Source organism: Lytechinus variegatus, chromosome 10 (genome assembly GCF_018143015.1).
Source record: "Lytechinus variegatus isolate NC3 chromosome 10, Lvar_3.0, whole genome shotgun sequence".
In the NCBI taxonomy this organism is placed as follows: Eukaryota; Metazoa; Echinodermata; class Echinoidea; order Temnopleuroida; family Toxopneustidae; genus Lytechinus; species Lytechinus variegatus.
The window spans coordinates 36566453-36592233 of NC_054749.1; the positions used below are offsets into that span (position 1 = coordinate 36566453).

Sequence of the window (25781 nt, forward strand, 5' to 3'; positions counted from 1 at the left end):
GTATATCTATTACTGCTTTGTAGTAAACACAGACAAAACACTCAAGCAGGTATGTATATCTATTACTGCTTTGTAGTAAACACAGACAAAACACTCAAGCAGGTATGTATATCTATTACTGCTTTGTAGTAAACACAGACAAAACACTCAAGCAGGTATGTATATCTATTACTGCTTTGTAGTAAACACAGACAAAACACTCAAGCAGGTATGTATATATATATTACTGCTTTGTAGTAAACACAGACAAAACACTCAAGCAGGTATGTATATATATTACTGCTTTGTAGTAAACACAGACAAAACACTCAAGCAGGTATGTATATCTATTACTGCTTTGTAGTAAACACAGACAAAACACTCAAGCAGGTGTGTATATATATTACTGCTTTGTAGTAAACACAGACAAAACACTCAAGCAGGTATGTATATATATATTACTGCTTTGTAGTAAACACAGACAAAACACTCAAGCAGGTATGTATATCTATTACTGCTTTGTAGTAAACACAGACAAACACTCAAGCAGGTGTGTATATCTATTACTGCTTTGTAGTAAACACAGACAAAACACTCAAGCAGGTATGTATATCTATTACTGCTTTGTAGTAAACACAGACAAAACACTCAAGCAGGTATGTATATCTATTACTGCTTTGTAGTAAACACAGACAAACACTCAAGCAGGTGTGTATATATATATCACTGGTTTGTAGTAAACGCAGACAAAACACTCAAGCAGGTATGTATATATATATTACTGCTTTGTAGTAAACACAGACAAAACACTCAAGCAGGTATGTATATCTATTACTGCTTTGTAGTAAACACAGACAAAACACTCAAGCAGGTATGTATATCTATTACTGCTTTGTAGTAAACACAGACAAAACACTCAAGCAGGTATGTATATATATATCACTGGTTTGTAGTAAACGCAGACAAAACACTCAAGCAGGTATGTATAATATATTACTGCTTTGTAGTAAACACAGACAAAACACTCAAGCAGGTATGTATATCTATTACTGCTTTGTAGTAAACACAGACAAAACACTCAAGCAGGTATGTATATCTATTACTGCTTTGTAGTAAACACAGACAAAACACTCAAGCAGGTGTGTATATATATTACTGCTTTGTAGTAAACACAGACAAAACACTCAAGCAGGTATGTATATATATATTACTGCTTTGTAGTAAACACAGACAAAACACTCTAGCAGGTATGTATATCTATTACTGCTTTGTAGTAAACACAGACAAACACTCAAGCAGGTGTGTATATCTATTACTGCTTTGTAGTAAACACAGACAAAACACTCTAGCGGGTATGTATATCTATATTACTGCTTTGTAGTAAACACAGACAAAACACTCTAGCGGGTATGTATATCTATTACTGCTTTGTAGTAAACACAGACACATTATTCACAATTAAAGTGAACTCTAAGTTAAACTGTAGAACAGCTGAAAACCCCAGTCTGTTGAGGGTTTAGGCACCGATGTAGATAGGGGATGCAAAATGGGATACACATCTCTAACACCAGACGTTATAATACTAATTTTTCCCTCAAAATTTTTGAAATTCACTCTTAATCCAGTAGTACTTGTCAGCAATTAAGCATGAGACAAGAAAACTCAGTAAAACAATGATTTCATTTTATGTTTAGTGTTATATCGATAATCAAAGTTATGACACCATTAAGAATGATTTCTTTGATTTCCTACATGTCGTAAATTATCAGCGGCAGTTTATGTTGTTTCTTAGGGATTAAACTTTGTCTTAAAAGTCAATATCACATTTTGTAGATTTTTTTTTACAAAAAGAAAAACCATATAAAAAAATTGTAAGGAATATAAATACTGTCTGTTGGTTGAGTTTGTAGGAATAGCAAGCCTTTGGTTTTGATTTATTCTTAACAGTAATTATTTGATTATTGTTCTTAGCTATTAAGTACCTTATTATGTGGGAGCATTGTGGGCAAATGGTTCTTGCACCTTGAACCTGAGAGAGTTGTACTCTCACAAAGAGCGTGTCCTGGAGAGGTTCTGATGCCCACCTTTCAATCTGAGGACCATGGGTTCAAATCCTAGCCATGGTGTTCATTTCCTTCAGCAAGAAATTTGTTTACTATTGTACTGTACCTAGATGAAATTAGTGGGTACCAGGCTAGACAGTTATAGGCAGGACATTTATTCCTTGAAATGCTTGTGCATCAAAACCTCGAATCCTTATCCGTTCTCCGAGACCTTCGCCCCAACGAGCCACTTTGAGGTCCTTTCTACAGGTTCGTCGTGGAGATTTTGCGAGACTTCGATACCTCATTCATCTGATCCCATGGCGAGCTATTTTATCTGGAACTGATGTGGATGAGTGCAACGAAATCTTCACAGACTTTCTTGATGCTGCCATTAAGGAAACTATCCCACAGGTGCACAAACGGAAGAATCGCCTCTCTCCTTGGATCACACCCGAAATCAGGTCTCTGATTAATGAAAAACATTCTCTGTTTAGACTTGCTAGGAGAACTCATAATCATGTAGACTGGTCAAATTATAAAGCTGTCAGAAATAATGTGAAGAAGGACTGTAGAAAAGCGTATTGGACATATGTTAATACATTGTTTGCCTGTGATGACAATAGACGTAGGTTTTGGGCTTTTATAAGAGCTCGCAAAAACTCGCCTCCTCCTCCTAAGTTTAGGTTTAATGATGTAGATATTTCAAATCCTGGAGATATTGCAGATGCTTTCAGTTCTTATTTTAGTTCTGTATTCAGTCATCAATGTACTCTACCTGATGATCCCCTACTTGTAGTTTGCACATTCCTGTTCTTTCACATTTCTCTGTATCTTCTTCACAGGTTCACTTGGCTCTTCTTCGTCTGCAGAGAAATAAGTCTCCTGGACCTGACGGCATTCTTCCCAGTATACTTCTTGAAGTTGCAGAAGAAATTTCACTTCCTATTTCTATTCTTTTCAATACATCCTTAGGTTGTGGCAAAGTTCCATTGTCCTGGAAACGGGCACATATTACACCCGTCTTCAAGGGTGGGGACAAATCACTTGTCACGAACTATCGTCCTGTTGCCCTAACCTCAGTTTTTTTGTAAACTCCTTGAGGGTTTCATCGTTAAGAACATCCAGGAACATATTTATGCAAATGGACTTCTCAACCCTGGGCAGCATGGTTTTGTCTCTGGTAAGAGCTGTGTAACACAGTTGACAAATGTTTATCACCAGTGGAGTTGTACCTTGGACAAAACCCGTGCACCCAGGATTGATGCAGTCTTCTTGGATATGTCGAAGGCATTCGACAGAATGCCACACACACAGCTTTTGTTTAAACTTGCCAAATCATTTAACATTCAAGGTAGTTTATGGAACTGGATTCACTCTTTTCTCTCCAACAGATCTCAGCGAGTTTTGTTTTTAGGCTCTTCATCGGACTGGATTGATGTCCCAAGCGGCGTTCCCCAAGGGAGTGTCCTGGGCCCCACACTTTTTATCTTGTTTGTCAATGATATCTCCTATAATGCTCTATCTCCTTGTGTTCTGTTTGCAGAGGATGTTCTTATTTTTAGGAACATCTATTCATCTGCAGATGAACATCAACTTCAATCAGATCTTGTTGCTTTGAACTCTTGGTGTGCAATAAATGGAATGACTTTTAACACCTCGAAGACAATGGTGATGCATATCACAAGAAGTAGACAAGTTAACCCACCTACCTATTACTTAAACAATACTGCTCTATGTTCTCATTCTTCCCTCAGATACCTGGGACTGATCCTCTCTTCCGATCTCTCCTGGAAAACCCACATTGACTCTGTTGTATCACGTGCTAATCGTCTGTTGGGATTTATAAGACTGGTGGCACGTGGTGCTTCTGCATCCTCTATATTCTGCTTATACAAGTCAATAGTATTACCAATCTTAGAGTATGGTGTGCCTGCATGGCATCCCACAACCTCAAAACAGGTGGATAAGCTTGAGCGTGTACAGAGGACAGCCACTAGACTTGCCTTAAAACAGCGACGTGGTGAGATGTCCTACGAAGATAGGCTCAAGCTTCTCGACTGGTCTTCACTTGCCTCCCGACGAGATTATCTCTTATGTTCCTTTGCAATTAAGTGTCTTCGTGGAATTTGTAACTGTGAACAGCTCAGTGCAAATATCTATATCAACCCCCGCCATCCTGAAACGCTTTCTTTCCGTCATCTGCCTTCCAGAACTCAGTCTTTTTTCTACTCACCCTCTAGGCGCCTTCCAAGACTTTGGGACACTCTTCCTCTAAGTGTAAGAGATGATGCTGTTTCAACTTCCCTCTCTTCATTTCTTTCTTCTTTAAAGGGAGCACTCTTGTCCAACTCATAAATACCTCCATTTTCTTTCCATTTTTTATTTGGTTTCTTTTCACCACCTCATTATTTGTGCTATGATTCCAACAAGGACATTTCTTTAAGAATTATTTTTGTCTGCTGCAATATCAGTGCATATATCTCTTCCCCCTCTTTTCTCCTCTATTTAGTTGGACCTTTATTAACTCCAGAACAGTTATACTAAATTAATTTTTGCCATTACACTTTTCCTGTGATTTGATTTGCTGCCATATTACCTAAATAATTACATGTACTTTGCATATTTAATTCTATGATGTGCATCCAACAATTGTTTCCTTTATTTTGATTTGATTCAATTACCTGTCAGTAAGGATTTAATGTATAATTAAATCTTTTTTTTATATATTTCAGAATAATGCTCAAGTAGTACAGGCTGTATGATCTGTTATATCCATTTGGTACATTAGATTTTTTTTTTTTTTATTCCTCTTTAGCAAAACTGTTGGGGGCACATAAGAATCTAAGAATATCAATATCATTACTATATTTTTAAAATTATCATTACTATGCAGTTCTTAATTTCTCTTCTTTTTCTTTATCAAAGGAGGCGAGTTTCCTGTAATTTTACTATTTGTTGTCTTTATGAGTGTTATGTATTAGGTGCTGGAGCCTGGCGAGTACACATGCTATTAATAGGAATGTGGAGGCATGCTCTTGCTGTTGTCTAGGGCATTCCTCCTTATTTCATTTCATTGTTGCTTTTCGGGCTCTAGTACCTCACACAAATCTAAGTTATTTTTGTGCTATATTATGTTAAGCATTACAAACATTCCTTAATCAGTCCGGCATGGGTATTCAAATTCTTTCTAATACCTGTCTTTATTTCTTTTACTGTATCTTGCCTGGCGTTACATACTTTTTAGAATGTTTGTCAATATGTTTTATTTGAATTTAATAATGTGCAATTTTATATATCGAATGTGCAATATTCTCTCAACGGTTTTTCCATGAGGGCTTGCATGCCTCTGGGCAATAGTACTGAATTTTACTTTTGCGAGCCCTGGCCCACGGAAAAACCGTTTTCTTACTCTTTTCTTTTTCATTTCTACTACATCTATATTTAATTTTTCAATTTCAAATTGTATTTATGTAATTGCATTGTACAATTTTTGTATGTTTTTATGGCCAAATAAATAATAATAATAATAATAATAATAATAATAATAATATGCTGTCTATGAGTTGCATTATTCATTTGTAATAAGTTTTGTTGAAACATATTAAGATACTAGACAAGTGCTTGGATTGTTATTTATCCCCTAGATACACAAGCAAGAGATGGAAGAGCTAAGAGTACAAAGTCGCTTTGAGGTGGAAGAAACCAGGAAAGCAATGCAATGTCATGTGGACTCACTGAAAGACAGTTCTAACCATGCACGGTCTCTAAAGGATGTAGTAGAGAGAGTGGGTCTTGTAGGGGATCAAATCAATTCTTTACAGGTATGAACACAGTCTCTAAAGGATGTAGTAGAGAGAGTGGGTCTTGTAGGGGATCTAAATCAATTCATTACAGGTATGAACACAGTCACTAAAAGATGTAGTAGAGAGAGTGGGTCTTGTAGGGGATCTAAATCAAATTCATTACAGGTATGAACACAGTCACTAAAAGATGTAGTAGAGAGAGTGGGTCTTGTAGGGGATCAAATCAATTCTTTACAGGTATGAACACAGTCTCTAAAGGATGTAGAGAGAGTGGGTCTTGTAGGGGATCAAATCAATTCATTACAGGTATGAACACAGTCACTAAAAGATGTAGTAGAGAGAGTGGGTCTTGTAGGGGATCAAATCAATTCATTACAGGTATGAACATAGTCACTAAAAGATGTAGTAGAGAGAGTGGGTCTTGTAGGGGATCAAATCAATTCATTACAGGTATGAACATAGTCTCTAAAGTATGTAGTAGAGAGAATGGGTCTAATAGGGGATCAAATCAATTCATTACAGGTATGAACATAGTCTCTAAAGGATGTAGTAGAGAGAGTGGGTCTAGTAGGGGATCAAATCAATTCATTACAGGTATGAACATAGTCTCTAAAGTATGTAGTAGAGAGAGTGGGTCTAGTAGGGATCTAAATCAAATTCATTACAGGTATGAACACAGTCACTAAAAGATGTAGTAGAGAGAGTAGGTCTTGCAGGGGATCAAATCAATTCATTACAGGTATGAACATAGTCTCTAAAGTATGTAGTAGAGAGAGTGGGTCTAGTAGGGGATCTAAATCAAATTCATTACAGGTATGAACACAGTCACTAAAAGATGTAGTAGAGAGAGTGGGTCTTGTAGGGGATCAAATCAATTCTTTACAGGTATGAACACAGTCTCTAAAGTATGTAGTAGAGAGAGTGGGTCTAGTAGGGAATCAAATCAATTCTTTACAGGTATGAACATAGTCTCTAAAGTATGTAGTAGAGAGAGTGGGTCTAGTAGGGAATCAAATCAATTCATTACAGGTATGAACACAGTCACTAAAGGATGTAGTAGAGAGAGTGGGTCTAGTAGGGGATCAAATCAATTCATTACAGGTATGAACATAGTCTCTAAAGGGTAGTAGAGAGAGTGGGTCTAGTAGGGGATCAAATCAATTCATTACAGGTATGAACATAGTCTCTAAAGTATGTAGTAGAGAGAGTGGGTCTAGTAGGGGATCAAATCAATTCATTACAGGTATGAACACAGTCTCTAAAGGATGTAGTAGAGAGAGTGGGTCTTGTAGGGGATCAAATCAATTCATTACAGGTATGAACACAGTCTCTAAAGGATGTAGTAGAGAGAGTGGGTCTTGTAGGGGATCAAATCAATTCATTACAGGTATGAACACAGTCTCTAAAGGATGTAGTAGAGAGAGTGGGTCTTGTAGGGGATCAAATCAATTCATTACAGGTATGAACACAGTCTCTACAGGATGTAGTAGAGAGAGTGGGTCTTGTAGGGGATCAAATCAATTCATTACAGGTTTGATCACAGTTACTAAAGGCTGGAGAAGAGAGAATGGATCTAGTAGGGGATCACAGGTTTCATCAATTAGAGAATAAATATGCGATATACAGCACTGATTATAAAAATAATTATTATTCTCAATTAATTGTGCTGAACTAGAAAGCTGATTTTATGTTAACTCCTCTAAAAATGTCTGGTCTATCTTTGAGTGATTTGAATACATGTTTCATGAAAGGACTTGTTGGACGTTTTATCTGACAAGAAGTCCTGTTTTATCCGACAGTTACTATAGTAACAGTGCTTCTCAACCAATCAGAATCCAGGAAAGTTGTCAGATCTGACAACTTGTCGGACAAAAATATTGATGAAACGCCCCCAGGTAACAATAGGCCATGCTTGTTCCATGCCAGATATAATGCATAACTTATTTTTGTTTTCATTTCTGTTTTGTTATTACTGAGGTCTGTGTGAATTAAAAACACAGTCCATTTCCATGTGCAATGATCACTTCCACAAATTATGATACACTTGTGGCTTGTCCTTTGCTTATCTTACTCCGTAGTATTTTCTTGCAGATTGGTGCACTGATTCCCGTATCAATGATCAAAACAAATTTCATTCTTGATGTTACATGCCCTTCCGAACATGCTTAAGTTTGTGATGTAATGAGCCTGGTCAGATAAAGGAAATGTCCCTGCTCAGATTCTTGCAAAGTTGAAATGACCTGAAATGCGTCACTGTTCCATAACAGAATGTGTATTCAAAACTTCTGAAGCAAGACCAATGAAATTTTCATAAAAGTTAGAAAATGCAGTAAGCTGCCTAGTGCTTTGAATTTAATTGAGAAGTATAGTACATTTTAGAATGAATTGAGCTGAATGACAGAGGGACATTTTTTGGGGATGCACTGTAATATAAATATTTTTGTAATAAATAGTTCCTTATAACTTTTTTCATCGTCCCACTGCCAGAATGTCACATCAGTTATTGAAATTAAATGTGACAACTGATTCTGTGCTGCTGCTGCGTTTACTGTCCCTACGGATAGATTTGACAATAAGGACCAACTTGACTGAACCTTGAGATATTAAAACAATAGTAATTCCACATGTTAAGTGAGGAGAAAATTTTGTTTCACAGGACAATGAGGAGCAAATTAGAATATTTCACATTTCATATAAAAAATATACAAAAAATAGTTAGTTGGTGATGTTGTCAGTCCCCTCATTTGCATACCGACCAGAATGTGCATATAACTGGTTTGTGAAATTAAGTGAAAGTTAAAAGTTTCCTAACTTTATTATTTTATGTCAGATTTACAAGATATTGTTAGTGTTATGCTTGTTGGATTTTTCTCTTTTTATTTAAATAAATTTTTGTTGGGATGGACTTGTCCTTTCAGGTTTCCACAAAGAAAAATTTTCAAAAACCAAATTTTTTCATATGAATTTCTTATGTATTTCTTTGTTTTTTTAATCTGTTGTTTTTCATTTTTTTTTCAATAGGAATTATCACATCCCATTTAATAACTAAATTAAATTGATTAAGCAGACCAAGTAAAATGAAAAATAATCACCCTTTTACGAAATTCATTTCCATAGACTTTGTACACAAAGTGTGAAAATGAGCCATTTTCGGCATGATATTGTCTCATAAAAATTCACGTGGCATTGCGATGCTATACCCATATGTTGTGAATATGGTCTCAAAAGTTGCGCGGCGAATTTAAAGAAAAGAGTCATAAGATTTTGCGGTGCTATCGTTTTAGGAATATTGCGTGGGCGGCCATTATGACCCCCCAATCCTTTTAGGACTAATGGCTGACCAATGGTTAAATTGAGATTCCTTTGTGAATACCACATGTTACTATTTTTAATTGTATTTTTTGTTTCTGTGTGTAGGGAAGAGTATCAGATGAACATCAATTTCAGCTAGATAATCGTCTCCAGGAGTTAAAGGATAGAGAGGAAGAAGCTAAAAGAATCAAAAAAAGATTAGAGGAACAAGAAGCAACCATGAGCTTAGAAAGAGAGAGGTTACAAGCGACAATATCAAGACTTGAAGCTCACATCAAAGAACAAAATATTCAGATGGATCAGGTCAGCCTTCTATCATTTAAAATTTTACCCAGAGATCTGCCAACTATTAACAATTTGTATAATGTTAGACCACTGTACAAAATTATGAATACTGATATGTCATCAAAAGTTTTAGTGCAAACAGGCCTGTGTGCATTGAAACACACTGGCCCGATTGTGTTCAACCAAACTCTCAAGGTTAGCATGAATGAGTATCGTCAAAATAAAATTGAACTTTGTGCGTATATACATCTTTTCTAAAGTGCACAAATTGGTTCTGTTTATCCAAAATTTCACTTGGAAGCTAAGACAGGTATAAGGGTGTCGCAACAGCCTTTCCATTTAATTTTTTGTGTGAAGTAATTTTGTATCAAATATATATAATTACTAATACAGGATAGATGGAGGTTGCGTCAGGAGCAGAATAAACTAAGCAATAATCAAAAGATGATGGAAGAAGAAAGGAAAGTAATGTCAGATCATCTTGCTGCAGAACAGACATCTTTACAACAAGCAAAGGTATTTCATCACTAACATTGTGTTGATCATGTATTTATGCAAATATTAAGATTAAAACCTATGTTTAGCCATTTTGAATTTGGCATACAACTAATAAAAAAAATAACAAACAAACCAATGAGTAATCGCTTTTAATTGTAATTTGATCAACTTGCATTAAATAAACTATTATTTTGTATTAGCAATTAAGTTATTTTATCTAAGTGTTATGTTAATGTCTTGAAAATATGTTTCTTTGATTCTAATTGCTTTATGCATGTGCCACTTACAGAATACCAAAACCCAAGAAGAGAAGTAATCTCATTGCAAAGAGTAAAATGGGAGGAATAGTTTAAAAGTCAAGTTATGGACGTTTAAAAAGTCTTGTTCTTCTTTCTATGGGGATTCTCAAATTGGCAAACATACTTCAGAATGGCAGATTTTGTGGAAAACTCTGCAATCGTTTTGTACACCAATTTTCAGACTTTCCCCATTATCTTTAAAACTTCATCTTGCCTCCTGGGCAAAGTGTATGTCATGAGAGAATATAATTCACACCACATATGTGATGGTTAGGAGGAGATAATGTGAAATATGTAAATAAAGGGGAAAATCTGTAATTTGTGTACGAAAAAATGGAGAGTTGTTCACAAAATCATCCATTTTGAAACATGTTTGCCAATTTGAGGATCCCCATAGAAAGTACAAGACTTATCGAACTTCCATAACTTCCTTATTCTATAACAAATTTTGATAAAACAAATTTTATATTGCTCCTCTCATTTCATTCTTTCTGATAAAATTGATTGTCCCCTTTCATTTTGGTTTCCGTATTGAATGGTTATACAAATTCTTGAAATGAAAAGAAAGTTTAGAACTCTTTTCTTGGTTTGGTGGAAAACATATGATTGATCTCAATCTGACCAGTATACCCTAACTAGAAGATGATTTTAAAAAGTAGTGAAAATTAGACAAGCATATCACAAGTAATTTATCAACACGAACCAACATAAGAAAGTGATGGCATTCTATTATTTTGCCTATTTTCGCAAAACAGTGTTATGCTCATCCTGGTCAGTATGAGGAAGCTATTTTTTTTAAAAGCCTGATAGTAGTAAGTACCACTTAGGGTCTGTTGCAGAAAGAGTTACGTGCATTTTAGGAAATCAAATGCAGGTCACAAACATGGCATTTGTATTGTTATGTGCGTTTTTTGAAATCAAATGCAGGTCACAAACATGGCATTTGTATTGTTATGTGCGTTTTTTGAAATCAAATGCAGGTCACAAACATGGCATTTGTATTGTTATGTGCGTTTTTTGAAATCAAATGCAGGTCACAAACATGGCATTTGTATTGTTATGTGCGTTTTTTGAAATCAAATGCAGGTCACAAACATGGCATTTGTATTGTTATGTGCGTTTTTTGAAATCAAATGCAGGTCACAGTCATGGCAATTTTGATTGTTTAAATATCATTTTTAAACAATCCCCAGAGTTCCAGAGCAATTGTCATGGAAAATATGACATAAAAGTTGTCAGCACCGACAGTTACATTTAGACATCTGTTCTCAGCCAGTAAAACCAAGGAAAGTTGCCAATTGAAAATGTTGATGGAATGTCCACCTGGAATCCATTTTCTTCTTTATATTAGAATGCTGTTTTAAATGAGCAAAAGACTCTCATGGAGCAGTGTATGGAAGAGAGAAAAGCTCTTGCTTCTGAGCGTGCTCAGTTTGCTACAACTAGAAGAGAATGGGAAGCAAAGATGAAAGAACAATCTACAAAAGCTTCTCAGGTATGATGTTTATCAATGATTTTATATTTCATCATGATGGTCAAGTGGTTCTCTATTTTGCTTTCCAATTTGAGGGTCAGGGTTTCATCTTCTTAACCATAATTTTCATTCCTTTAGCAAAGTATGTGTCAGCATTGTGCTGCACTCAACTCCGGTTAAGAATGTGTGTGTCCAGTAAGATTTATAATTTGAATGCACAAAAAAGCACCAAAGCACTGAAGCCAAAGCCTTTTGAAAGATTATTAAGACAGGGAAACCACACAAAGCAATTTAAAAAACAATGCCATAATTAACATTGTGTCTGGTCATATATTTGTTGGTTTGTTTATGGAATGAGTAGTCAGAATAAACAAAAACATATTCCTTTTCAATGTAAGAGTTACACATCTGGAGATAATGATAGTACTATATGATGTTAATTCCTTATTCTTAGGAGCAAGCTACAAGGGAGGGAACACTAGAGAGTCTATCAGCAGAACGCATCCAGATATCACTGAACAGAGAATCACTTCATAAGGAGCAGAATGACCTGGAGCTACGAAGACAGGAGCTAGAGAAGGAGCAGGAGGAGCTCCAGAAGGAGAAAGCTAGGCTCCAGCGGCTTGGTGACTCCCTTCAGACCCGGTCTAGGGAGCTCCAGGGGATGGTCTCCGATGCAGTACGAGTCAAGGAGGAAGGGGAAGCAGCATTGGTGAAGGCACGTAAGATAGAAGGGCAACATATAGCAAGGAAACAGGTAGGGACAATGCAGAATTTCATGTTTGATGTTGGTGCTGTTGGTGTTAGAAACACAATTTACAGTTTAGATCCCCCCCCTAAACTCAAATGATCCAGATCAGGTTTGGAGCTTCATTGACTTTGACTGAAAATCAACACCAAATGTCTATACTGAATTTGAATATACCTATTGGGTTTCTTCACTAGATTGGTGTAACAGAGCTGCCAAGTAGTACGATTTTTCCGTATTTCATACGGAAATCAATTTAAAATACGGCAGTACGCTTTTTCATGAAAAATACGGTAAAAAACAAATTAGAGAAGAAAAGGTATTCCGTGTGTTGCTGCCCTCTACGTTCAATGAGTTATGCTTTCATCAAGGCTTTCCGATTAGAATTTTCGATATCCTGGCGAATCAATGCGGGTCACAAGTTCCGAGCGCACGCACATAGTTTACAAGCGCAAAGCAGCGGCTCAAATCGCGACATTTTGCGACTGGTAAATACGTCTGTAAGGATGATGACGTCATCCAAGATGGCAACTTACGTTGACCGACGGAAGGATTGAAGATGACGATGTTTCGATCATAATTTGAAACGAATTAGCCGTAACTGCGGTCTAAGGTACGATATTTCAGAATTTCATACATTTTTCCGTAAATATGGATGCAATTTCTTTTTCATAATGTGATATTTTATGATTTTATGTGCAAAAAACGATCTGAAAAAAACAGGTTTCCATCGAATGTTAGATCTAACGTTACTGCTAATACGTTGTCTGTACGTACGGGCCTCCAAATTCTTCAGTCTATGTATTGGTGAGTCAGCCAACGCAGTTCAGCGGAACAACCAAAATCTAGACTGAAGCTTTCGGTCTCGTGTGCGACGATGTGGGGCGCAAAATAATGTAAGAAGTGATTGAACTTTGCCATTATGCATGCATATTTATCTCATGGTAAAAATACAGATTTTTTGGTCAAAATACTGATTTTGGGGATAAGAATACTGAAAATGCAAAATACAACTTGGCAGCTCTGGTGTAATTTCTGTTTCTCAGATTGTCTGATACCACCATGACCCACTATGACTTTAGTTCTAATGTTTAGGGGTTCATTTCAGGGACTAATTGCCAAGAGTATCGTTTTGTTTAGGGTGCTTTTCGAGATCCCATGGTCGTGCATGGTATCCACTCGTTAATGGGAGTGGCCCCCATGGGGTCTTATTATACCCCCGCCAAACAAAGTTTGAAGATGGAATATAGGAATCAGCAATTGGTCAGTCGGTCTTCCAATCTGTTGCAAATCTTGCGCATCAAACTACTTCAATTTTTAGCTAATTTATAAATAATTATAATTTAATTTATAAAAATAAGTATGGCAAAAATCAGACTACTTTTCCAGATGTTGGTCAGTGCTCATGAAAATTAGCACAAGCATTGGTCTTCAGGTAAAAACACACTTTTCCCTTTTCCAAATGTTCTTAAAATTGTGTTGCCATGGTAACAGCATGTTATTGCCAAAAACCCATGAAAACAACTTCCCCATTTATTTTACCATTGCTTTTAAAATTTGGCACAAACATTCATCTTGGATAAAGACATGCAAGATTCATTTACGAAGTGTTTTGGAAATTCCGTTGCAATGGAATAGTAGGGTGGGGGTATTCACCTTCAGTGATAATTCTAATTACTACATGGTATTATTTGGTCTAACTGTTATATTCATTTACGCAGATGGTCTGATTTACACTTCATCTCCTCATTTTCAATTTTTTTTTCAAATGAAAACTTGGTATGAAATAAAAGATTTCAACTTATCATATGTACCAAGTGGTTTTCAATCAGATGGGTATAGCCATACTGGAAATCAGACAAAATGGTACATGGGCTAAACTGGTACTTAGACTTGTAGATGAGTGGTTAAGGAATAAATTGAGGTTAGACCATGAGGAATAATACCAAACCGAAAATATACAAAGTCAGTTTATATCAACTGGCAGTTAATCCGGACATTGTGGTTTATGTATTAAGTCGATGGGAATAAGAGAAGGGAAGAATTATTTTAAAGAAAATATTCCTCCTCCCGCCATATCTACATATAGTTTATTACCACTTGCTTTAATACCAGTTAGTTTGATTTCCACATAATCCATCACCACTTTGACAAAGTCAGCATGATGTATCATCATTTTTTTTGTAGAATTATTACATTTATATAAATCAAGTGTATGATAGATCTGTGTATTGTAATATACTCATGTGATATAGATATAGATATTTGAGCATGATATTCATATGAAACTGGATGGTTCAGATGTGAAATATTCCATGAGAATGCACATGGTGCAGATGAGTGTAATATTGGCCCAAGTGGAATATTCCTGGTATCCCAATAAGAAAATCTATCTAATAAAAATATTATGATCATTGCAATATGCAATATGAATTGATAGTGCACATGGCAAATCATTGAGTCCAAATCATGAAGTTAAGATATTGATGCAATGTTTTCTGATTTTCCATTTCCATTTCCATGTCTCGTGCAACTTTTGAGATGAAATTTGTGATGACCTGGTACCTGGTTTGAAAATTACGCTACAAGTTCATGTCAGACCAAAAATCACTAAACGCCGTGATTTCTAAAATAAACACAAATAAATTGCAAATTCTGTTACTTGGCAAAATTCGAAATTGTCTCCGTATTTCTACTTCCACCTCATAGTAGAAATGCTAAACAGGTCACAAAGAGTGTAATAACCTCAAATCATTATATTTGGACCTTTATTTCTTGATCTATATATATCTATAATGTAGTTGATATCAGTGATCTGTCATTAAATATGACCTTTGTTTCAGGCTCTTGAACATCAACTTGAAGAACTGAGAGTAACAGAAAGGAAGATAGCAGAGGATAGAGTGCAGATAGCTGAAAATCAAAGATCATTAGAGATTTCCGCTGGGTCATTACTATGCAAACAGTGTGCTTCATCTTTATCAATGCAAAACATACACTGTAAGTCAGACTCTATGATTGTATGTCTCACCTGCATAAAAGATCGAGATTATAGGTGCCACTTGACCTGTGGATCGTTAAAATAAAGAACTATTAAAGAAATTCAGTGTCACAAAAGACTACGAATTATAAACCAAAATTAGATCTTCATGCATTTATCAAATTTTTCATGTGATACTATTATTTCCAAAGCTTGATCAACCAAGTAGAGTTATAAAAGAAAAACAATGAGCAGGAGTCTCAGTTTCTGTCTCACCTGCATAGCAGAGTGAGACTATAGGCGCCAGTATTTGTGACAGCATATCTTTGAATATATAAGGATCTAGTTCATGAAACTTGGCCATAAGGGTAATCAAGTATTACTGAACATCCTGCCTGAGTTTCAAGTCACATTATCAAGGTCAAAGTTCATTGAGGTCAATGAACTTTGACCAAGTTAGGGGTATTTGTTGAATTACCATCATAACTTTGAAAGAATATGGATCTGATTCATAAAACTTTGACATAAGGGTAATCAAGCATCACTAAACATCCTGCGCGAGCTTAATACCAGGGTCAAAGGTCATTTATGGTTAATGAACTTTGGCCAAATATTTGTTGAATTTCCATCATACATCCATACACACATCAACACCAAAGATTAACCACAATCACCATAATACCACCTACCATACACACATCACCACCAAAGATTAACTGGGCGTTGTAGCGTGCGCCTGTAATCCAAGCTGTGGGGAAGTTACAAATTGATGTAGAGGTTCGAGCCTTGGTCACGTCTTTCGGATGGTTACGTTGAAGTTCGGTCCCAGACGTAAATAATCATTTCTGATTGATACACGTCTGACAAAATTCAAACACACACACATTAACCACAATCACATACTACCACCCACCATAAACACATCAACACCAAAGATTAATCACAATCACCATACTACACACCACCCACCATAAACACATCACCACCAAAGATTAATCACAATCACCATACTACCACCCACCATATACACATCAACACCAAAGATTAATCACAATCACCATACTACCACCACCATAAACACATCACCACCAAAGATTAATCACAATCACCATACTACCACCCACCATATACACATCAACACCAAAGATTAATCACAATCACCATACTACCACCCACCATAAACACATCACCACCAAAGATTAATCACAATCACCATACTACCACCCACCATAAACACATCACCACCAAAGATTAATCACAATCACCATACTACCACCCACCATATACACATCAACACCAAAGATTAATCACAATCACCATACTACCACCCACCATATACACATCAACACCAAAGATTAATCACAATCACCATACTACCACCCACCATAAACACATCAACACCAAAGATTAATCACAATCACCATACTACCACCCACCATATACACATCAACACCAAAGATTAATCACAATCACCATACTACCACCCCCACCATATACACATCAACACCAACGATTAATCACCATCATCCCATACTACCACCCACCATACACATACACACATCAACACCAAAGATTAATCACCATCACCATACTACCACCCACCATAAACACATCACCACCAAAGATTAATCACAATCACCATACTACCACCCACCATATACACATCAACACCAAAGATTAATCACAATCACCATACTACCACCCACCATATACACATCAACACCAAAGATTAATCACAATCACCATACTACCACCCACCAAAACACATCAACACCAAAGATTAATCACAATCACCATACTACCACCCACCATAAACACATCACCACCAAAGATTAATCACAATCACCATACTACCACCCACCATATACACATCAACACCAAAGATTAATCACAATCACCATACTACCACCCACCATAAACACATCACCACCAAAGATTAATCACAATCACCATACTACCACCCACCATATACACATCAACACCAAAGATTAATCACAATCACCATACTACCACCCACCATACACACATCACCACCAAAGATTAATCACAATCACCATACTACCACCCACCATATACACATCAACACCAAAGATTAATCACAATCACCATATTACCACCCACCATAAACACATCAACACCAAAGATTAATCACAATCACCATACTACCACCCACCATATACACATCAACACCAAAGATTAATCACAATCACCATACTACCACCCACCATATACACATCAACACCAAAGATTAATCACAATCACCATACTACCACCCACCATATACACATCAACACCAAAGATTAATCACAATCACCATACTACCACCCACCATATACACATCAACACCAAAGATTAATCACCATCACCATACTACCACCCACCATACACACATCAACACCAAAGATTAATCACCATCACCATACTACCACCCACCATAAACACATCACCACCAAAGATTAATCACAATCACCATACTACCACCCACCATATACACATCAACACCAAAGATTAATCACAATCACCATACTACCACCACCATATACACATCAACACTAAAGATTAATCACAATCACCATACTACCACCCACCATAAACACATCAACACCAAAGATTAATCACAATCACCATACTACCACCCACCATAAACACATCACCACCAAAGATTAATCACAATCACCATACTACCACCCACCATATACACATCAACACCAAAGATTAATCACAATCACCATACTACCACCCACCATACACACATCACCACCAAAGATTAATCACAATCACCATACTACCACCCACCATATACACATCAACACCAAAGATTAATCACAATCACCATACTACCACCCACCATAAACACATCAACACCAAAGATTAATCACAATCACCATACTACCACCCACCATATACACATCAACACCAAAGATTAATCACAATCACCATACTACCACCCACCATACACACATCAACACCAAAGATTAATCACAATCACCATACTACCACCCACCATATACACATCAACACCAAAGATTAATCACAATCACCATACTACCACCCACCATATACACATCAACACCAAAGATTAATCACAATCACCATACTACCACCCACCATAAACACATCACCACCAAAGATTAATCACAATCACCATACTACCACCCACCATAAACACATCAACACCAAAGATTAATCACAATCACCATACTACCACCCACCATACACACATCACCACCAAGATTAATCACAATCACCATACTACCACCCACCATAAACACATCACCACCAAAGATTAATCACAATCACCATACTACCACCCACCATAAACACATCACCACCAAAGATTAATCACAATCACCATACTACCACCCACCATACACACATCAACACCAAAGATTAATCACAATCACCATACTACCACCCACCATACACACATCAACACCAAAGATTAATCACAATCACCATACTACCACCCACCATAAACACATCACCACCAAAGATTAATCACCATCACCATACTACCACCCACCATAAACACATCCCACCAAAGATTAATCACAATCACCATACTACCACCCACCAAATACACATCAACACCAAAGATTAATCACAATCACCATACTACCACCCACCATATACACATCAACACCAAAGATTAATCACAATCACCATACTACCACCCACCATATACACATCAACACCAAAGATTAATCACAATCACCATACTACCACCCACCATAAACACATCACCACCAAAGATTAATCACAATCACCATACTACCACCCACCATAACACATCAACACCAAAGATTAATCACAATCACCATACTACCACCCACCATATACACATCAACACCAAAGATTAATCACAATCACCATACTACCACCCACCATATACACATCAACACCAAAGATTAATCACAATCACCATACTACCACCCACCATACACACATCACCACCAAAGATTAATCACAATCACCATACTACCACCCACCATAAACACATCACCACCAAAGATTAATCACAATCATCATACTACCACCCACCATAAACACATCAACACCAAAGATTAATCACAATCACCATACTACCACCCACCATACACACATCAACACCAAAGATTAATCACAATCACCATACTACCACCCACCATATACACATCAACACCAAAGATTAATCACAATCACCATACTACCACCCACCATAAACACATCACCACCAAAGATTAATCACAATCACATACTACCACCCCACCATACACACATCAACACCAAAGATTAATCACAATCACCATACTACCACCCACCATATACACATCAACACCAAAGATTAATCACAATCACCATACTACCACCCACCATATACACATCAACACCAAAGATTAATCACAATCACCATACTACCACCCACCATACACACATCAACACCAAAGATTAACCACAATCACCATACTACCACCCACCATACACACATCAACACCAAAGATTAACGGGATGGTCTAGGCTGGAGATATTTATATCTCCATAAATATATTAAATTCACAAAGCAAAATGCTGAAAGTTTAATAAAAATCTGGAAACAAATATTGAAGTTATTGAATTTTAAAGATTTGCATTATTCTGGTGAAACAGTTCTAGGCATGTCTTTATGAATATTCATTAGGTGGGCTGATGATTTCTACCAAGAACTAAAACAATTGGATTGACAACTGATTAAGTGCATTAGTTATTTATTGCCACCACTTATTTTGTCATAAAGGAGACACATTAACTTATGAATGAAAAAAGGAAACATTTCATGTAATAACATAAGAAAAAAGAAAGTTGGGATGTGACATTAGCCCACCTAATGAATAGTCATGATGATGTGCATATAAATGTATTCACAAAATATTGATAAACTTTAAATTTCAAAATTTTGTTGTTATCCGATTTTGATTAAATTTTCCGCATTTTGCTCTGTGAATTTTACTCTATTTATTTAGAAATAAATATTTTCATCCCAGACCATCCCTTTAACCACAATCCCCATATTATATACCACCCACCATACACAAATCACCACCAAAGATTATGTTTTCTTTAACATACAGTACCCCGGCATACTCCTTCAAACCCAATTCCTATGATGATGTCATCAGCTGGTCCTGGTTTCATGATGTCTTCACACTACCCTGGGAGTGAGGTAATGCCTTCTAACATGGCAGATAGTCTTCTTAACAAGGCAGAACATGATAGGACTGTTAACGTTTGGAAACTTGCTGCTGAGAAGGTAAACAGCATCCACTTGAAAAAGTATATTACTTAGTTTTAGATACCATGCATAATACATGAACTTTGAACTGATATGGTATCTTGTTAGTTTCCTTAACCCTAAAAAGACCGGGGGGGGGGGGGGCTGATTCAGCCCCCCCCTCGACATTTTTCGCAGTAAATCCGCCACACAAAATTTTTTGACCGCGTCGCTCGCTGACTTTTTACTTTCAAGTCTCGCGCAACTTTTGAGACCAAAATTGTGACCCCCGGGTACGCGGTTCCGAAATTACGCAACATTTTGTAAGTGCATGCAGACCCAAAATTACTCAAAAACGTGAATTTGTGTACAAATCCAATGCAAATAGTGTACTTAGCCAAATTTCATAAATGTATCATTATTTTTCCTTTTTTCTGCTTTAAATCAATTAATTTTATCTTTTTTATGGTCAAAATAATGTCCCTGACAATTTCCATTGAAAAAACAATAAAAAAACAAAAAGTCAAAAAACAAAGAAATACATAAGAAATTTAGAAAACAATAGAATACATAAGAAAATAAATGTGATTTTGAAATTTTTTTAAAATCAATTTGATCAGATGCCTATCTAGAGTATGTGAAACAAAAATTAGCATTTCAGGGGCATTATTTTATTAATTAGAGCAAACTTATGATTTTACGATAATGCCATGGGTAACGCACGTGCCAATTTTCGTCGCGATCGTCAGTCGAGATCATAATGGGGGGGGCTGAAACCCCCCCAGTCTTCTTAGGCATCGAAATAGCCCAGTCTATTTAGGGTTAATGGCTTTTACCGCTACCTATTTAGAATACAAATTTCATATATTGAATATCTTTGTTCTTCCATGAGACCTTATTCATAAAATATGGTTGAGAAAAATTTGCATGAAAACATGGTTGATTTGTACCCATTCGATGAGTTGTTGAACAACAAGCACGATCGCGCGATCGACGGCCGAGATCATAAGGGGGGGCTGAATCAGCCCCCCCCCCCCATCTTCTTAGGTGTCGAAATAGCCCAGTCTATTTAGGGTTAAACGGCAAGTCCACCTAAACAAAAAAGTGATTTGATAAAAATCTAAGTTGCACAATGCCAATAATTTCATATTAATTGGATGTGAAACAAGAGGGTTTTTTTTAATTTTGGTTACTTTTCACAAAATAGTTTGATTATACAAAGTGATTTGAAAATAAGAGAGAGAAAATAAGACATTACCCACTCATGATTTTTATTGTTATTGTATGAATTATAAAAATTTCAAGTTCTGTTGAGTTTACAACTAAGAAGCACTTCAGGGAATCATTATAGGTTCAAACAAGGGGAATGTCCCATGTTAAGGAAGGAATCCAAACTTGTTTCATATCCTTATGAAGAAAAAAGTAAAGCCCCAGTCACATATAGACACGGATCCTCACGGGTCAACACGGCAATGCTGACATGATCCGGGGAAGTCCGGGATCATTTTGCCCCCAGATTAAGCGTCGACGAGCGTTGATGACGGCACACACGGCATCTTCACAAGAATCTACACGGACCATGCCGACAGAGCATGTCGTCTACACAGATCATCTGGTCGTCTACATGGACAAACACGTCAGCAACACGTACCTACACGTCAGCTACACAAACCAACTCGTCAGCATTATGGACCAACACGTCAGCTAATGTACACCGACCAAAACGTCAGTAACACGAACCAAAATGTCAGCTTCACGGACCATCACATCAGCTACAAGGATCAACACAGCAGCTATATTGACCAGCACGGCAAATGAAAATCTGCTCATAATAATGAGCTGATATTTCTTTCTTTCTTCTCATTGCAACATCATATTAGTTTTCTGAGTGAATAACAAAAAAATATATCTCCAAACTTCAATCATTAATACCTTTTTTTATACAACGTGGTTTACTATTTCTACAGTATTTGCTAAGTACTTGAAATCTTGAACAACAAATGTAATTATGAATATTCAATCATCAATTAATTAAGCATTTTTGTGTCAACAAAATTAACAACTACTGAAAAGTTCATAAAGTAAACAGCGTTGTATTGATTTAATGGGAAAAAAGAACACGGACTGCCAAGGATACTCCAGGCAGCTACATGGACCGACATGTTAGCTACACGGACCATCCCGGATTGCTCATCTACCCGGCAGTCCATGGATGACGCCGGATGTTTTTGACAGTTAAAAACTGCTGTGTTGGCCTCCCGGACGTTCAAGGACCAACACGGACCACCATGGACCTCCATGGATGCCCAAGGCGCCAACACGGATCTCTCCCCGGACCACCCCGGATCAGATCAGGGATGGTCTGGGGTCTATATGTGACTGGGGCTTATGCAAATTCCCATTTCATGTAAAAAATACAAAGAAAAAAGTAAAAGATGTCATCAGTTTCCTCATTTGCACACTGACCATGATTCAATCTTTAAAATGTGTCTTATTGATGGATTTTTAGCTATGTCCTATTTGATTTTTCTCTTTTTATTCAAATCAAGTTTATCTTGGGGTGGACTTCCCCTTTAATATATTCTAGAAGATTAAAAACTAATCTGAGAAATCATGTTTTGAGAATTATTCATTTCAATAGCTGTATGTAGGAATATGATACATATGTATCAATGTATTTTTTTAGTTTACTTGTGGATTTGTTAGAAAATCTGTAGATCAGAAATTAAGAGATAAGCTCTTGTAATTGTTTTGATTCTGTTGTTCATTTCTAAACCTGTGTTTTATTTTCAACAGGACAAAGAATTCTTAGAAGAAGAGACGTCTTACCTGGAATCTTTGAATAATTCTTACAGAGTACCAGCGGTCATCTAGACATTGAATAATTCCTACCAAGTACCAGCGGTCATTGAATAATTCTTACAGAGTACCAGCGGTCATCTAGACATTGAATATTTCCTACCGAGTACCGATGGTCATCTAGATATTGAATAATTCTGACATAGTACCAGTGGTCATCTAGACATTGAATAATTCTTACAGAGTACCAGCGGCCATCTAGACGTTGAATAATTTCTACCTAGTACCAGCAGTCATCTAGGCATTGAATATTTCCTACTGAGTACCGATGGTCATCTATACATTGAATAATTTCTACCTAGTACCAGCGGCCATCTAGACGTTGAATAATTCCTACCGAGTACCAACGGTCATCTAGACATTAAATAATTACTACTGAGTACCAGCGGCCATCTAGACATTGAATAATTCCTACCGAGTACCAGCGGTCATCTAGACATTGAATAATTACTCCCGAGTACCAGCAGTCATCTAGACATTGAATAATTACTACTGAGTACCAGCAGCCATCTAGACATTGAATAATTCCTACCGAGTACCAGCGGTCATCTAGACATTGAATAATTACTACTGAGTACCAGCGGTCATCTAGACATTGAATAATTACTACTGAGTACCAGCAGCCATCTAGACATTGAATAATTCTTACCAAGTACCAGCGGTCATCTAGAATCCTTTTACATGGAGTTATTAAAGAACAATTCCACCCCAACGAAAAGTTGATTTGAATTATAAGAGAAAACTCCAACAAATATAACACTAAAAATTTCATCGAAATTGGATTTAAAATAAGAAAGTTATGACATTTTAAAGTTTTGCTTCATTTCACAAAATACATGTAGTTATATGCACATCCTGGTCGGTATGCAAATGAGGAGGCTGATGAAGTCACCCACTCACTATTTCTTTTGTATTTTATTATATGAAATATGAAATATTCTAATTTTCCCCTCATTGTCAAGTGAAACAACAATTAACATGTGGAATTAGCATTACTCAATAATATATGGTTCAGTCAAGTTGGTCCTTTTTTTCAAATCTGTAAAAAATGAAATATATAATTCAAACAAAAAAAACCAAAAGAAATAGTGAGTGATGGCATCATCGACTGACTCATATGCATGTCACTGAGTTGTGCATATCACTGTTTAGTGATACATAAGGGAAACTGTATAATGCCATAACTTTCTTATTCTACATCCGATTTTGATGAAATTTTCAGCATTCTGCTAGTTTGATTTTTCTCTATTTGTTCAAATCAACATTTTTATGGGTGGACTTGAACTTTAAATAGTTCCTACTGAGTATCAGTCGTCCTAACTATATTGAAATAAATCACTCTTTGAAGGTTCCGTTTTGGAAGAATTTTTTTCACATTCAGTGTAGAGCCTTTATTGTATATTATACAAATAGAGAATAGGCATGAGTGTGATGGTGCGAGAATTTTCATAAGGTGAAAGAAAGATACTTTTTTCAACGAGGCATAGCCGTGTTGAATCAAGACTTTCACTAAATACCATCATATTAACCCTTATTAAACTGACCCCCCTCAACGAACTGCGTCACTACGCGTCACTCTTTTGAGACCAAATTTGCGACGCCCGGGTATGCGGTTCCGAAATAACGCAAGATTTTGCAAGTGCATGTCAGACTCCATTTTGCTCAAAAACGTGACTCCGTGTACAAAGTCAATGCAAATTGTGTTTTTCAACCAAAAATCATAAATGTTTGATTACTTTTACTTTTGTTGGTTTAAATGGATTTATTTTATGTTATTTATGATTGTAAAAGGGTCCACGACAAATTTCATCGGGAAAAACGATAAAAAACAAAAGTAAAAAAAACAAAGAAATAAAAAAAAAACAATAAAAAACATTAGAAATTAATTATATTTTTGTAATTTTTTGTAGATATTTGTCCAAAATGTAAAAATTGAAACTCTCACCAAAAATTAGCAATCTACTAGCAATATTAATTGAGTCAAAGGCAAAAACCCACACAAAAACCCAACTTTAGGGCCAATTTCTTATGCTTATTTGCATAATTAATTGATGAAAAACAAAGAGTTTTTTTAAATTTGACTGTAAAGTCTAGAATTGTAGTAAACAGATCGCGGTCAAATCCCCCCCCCCCCCCCCCCCCCCGTTAATCCTGGTCTGGAAAAGCCCAGTTAAGTTAGGGTTAAAGAAAAGTCAAGAAATAACGAACATAATGTTAATGATTATCCTTCCCAAACGTAGTAGTACACAACAGAGCCATTGTGCTTAAAACC

The 25781-nt window shown here is 36.4% G+C and overlaps 1 protein-coding gene across 3 annotated transcripts in view; it reads left to right on the forward strand.

The window, feature by feature from the left end:
* Positions 1-24330, forward strand: part of LOC121422378 (fas-binding factor 1 homolog) — a 57326-nt gene extending 32996 nt beyond the window's left edge. For all 3 annotated transcript variants that reach the window (XM_041617380.1, XM_041617381.1, XM_041617382.1), the window contains exons 21-28: positions 5669-5845; positions 9245-9442; positions 9818-9940; positions 11573-11716; positions 12150-12452; positions 15287-15443; positions 20511-20689; positions 23447-24330. In XM_041617380.1, coding sequence (XP_041473314.1) covers positions 5669-5845; positions 9245-9442; positions 9818-9940; positions 11573-11716; positions 12150-12452; positions 15287-15443; positions 20511-20689; positions 23447-23524 — 1359 coding nt within the window. In that variant the 3' untranslated portion in view covers positions 23525-24330. The remainder of the gene's footprint in view (positions 1-5668; positions 5846-9244; positions 9443-9817; positions 9941-11572; positions 11717-12149; positions 12453-15286; positions 15444-20510; positions 20690-23446) is intronic.
* The last annotated feature ends 1451 nt before the right edge of the window (positions 24331-25781 follow it).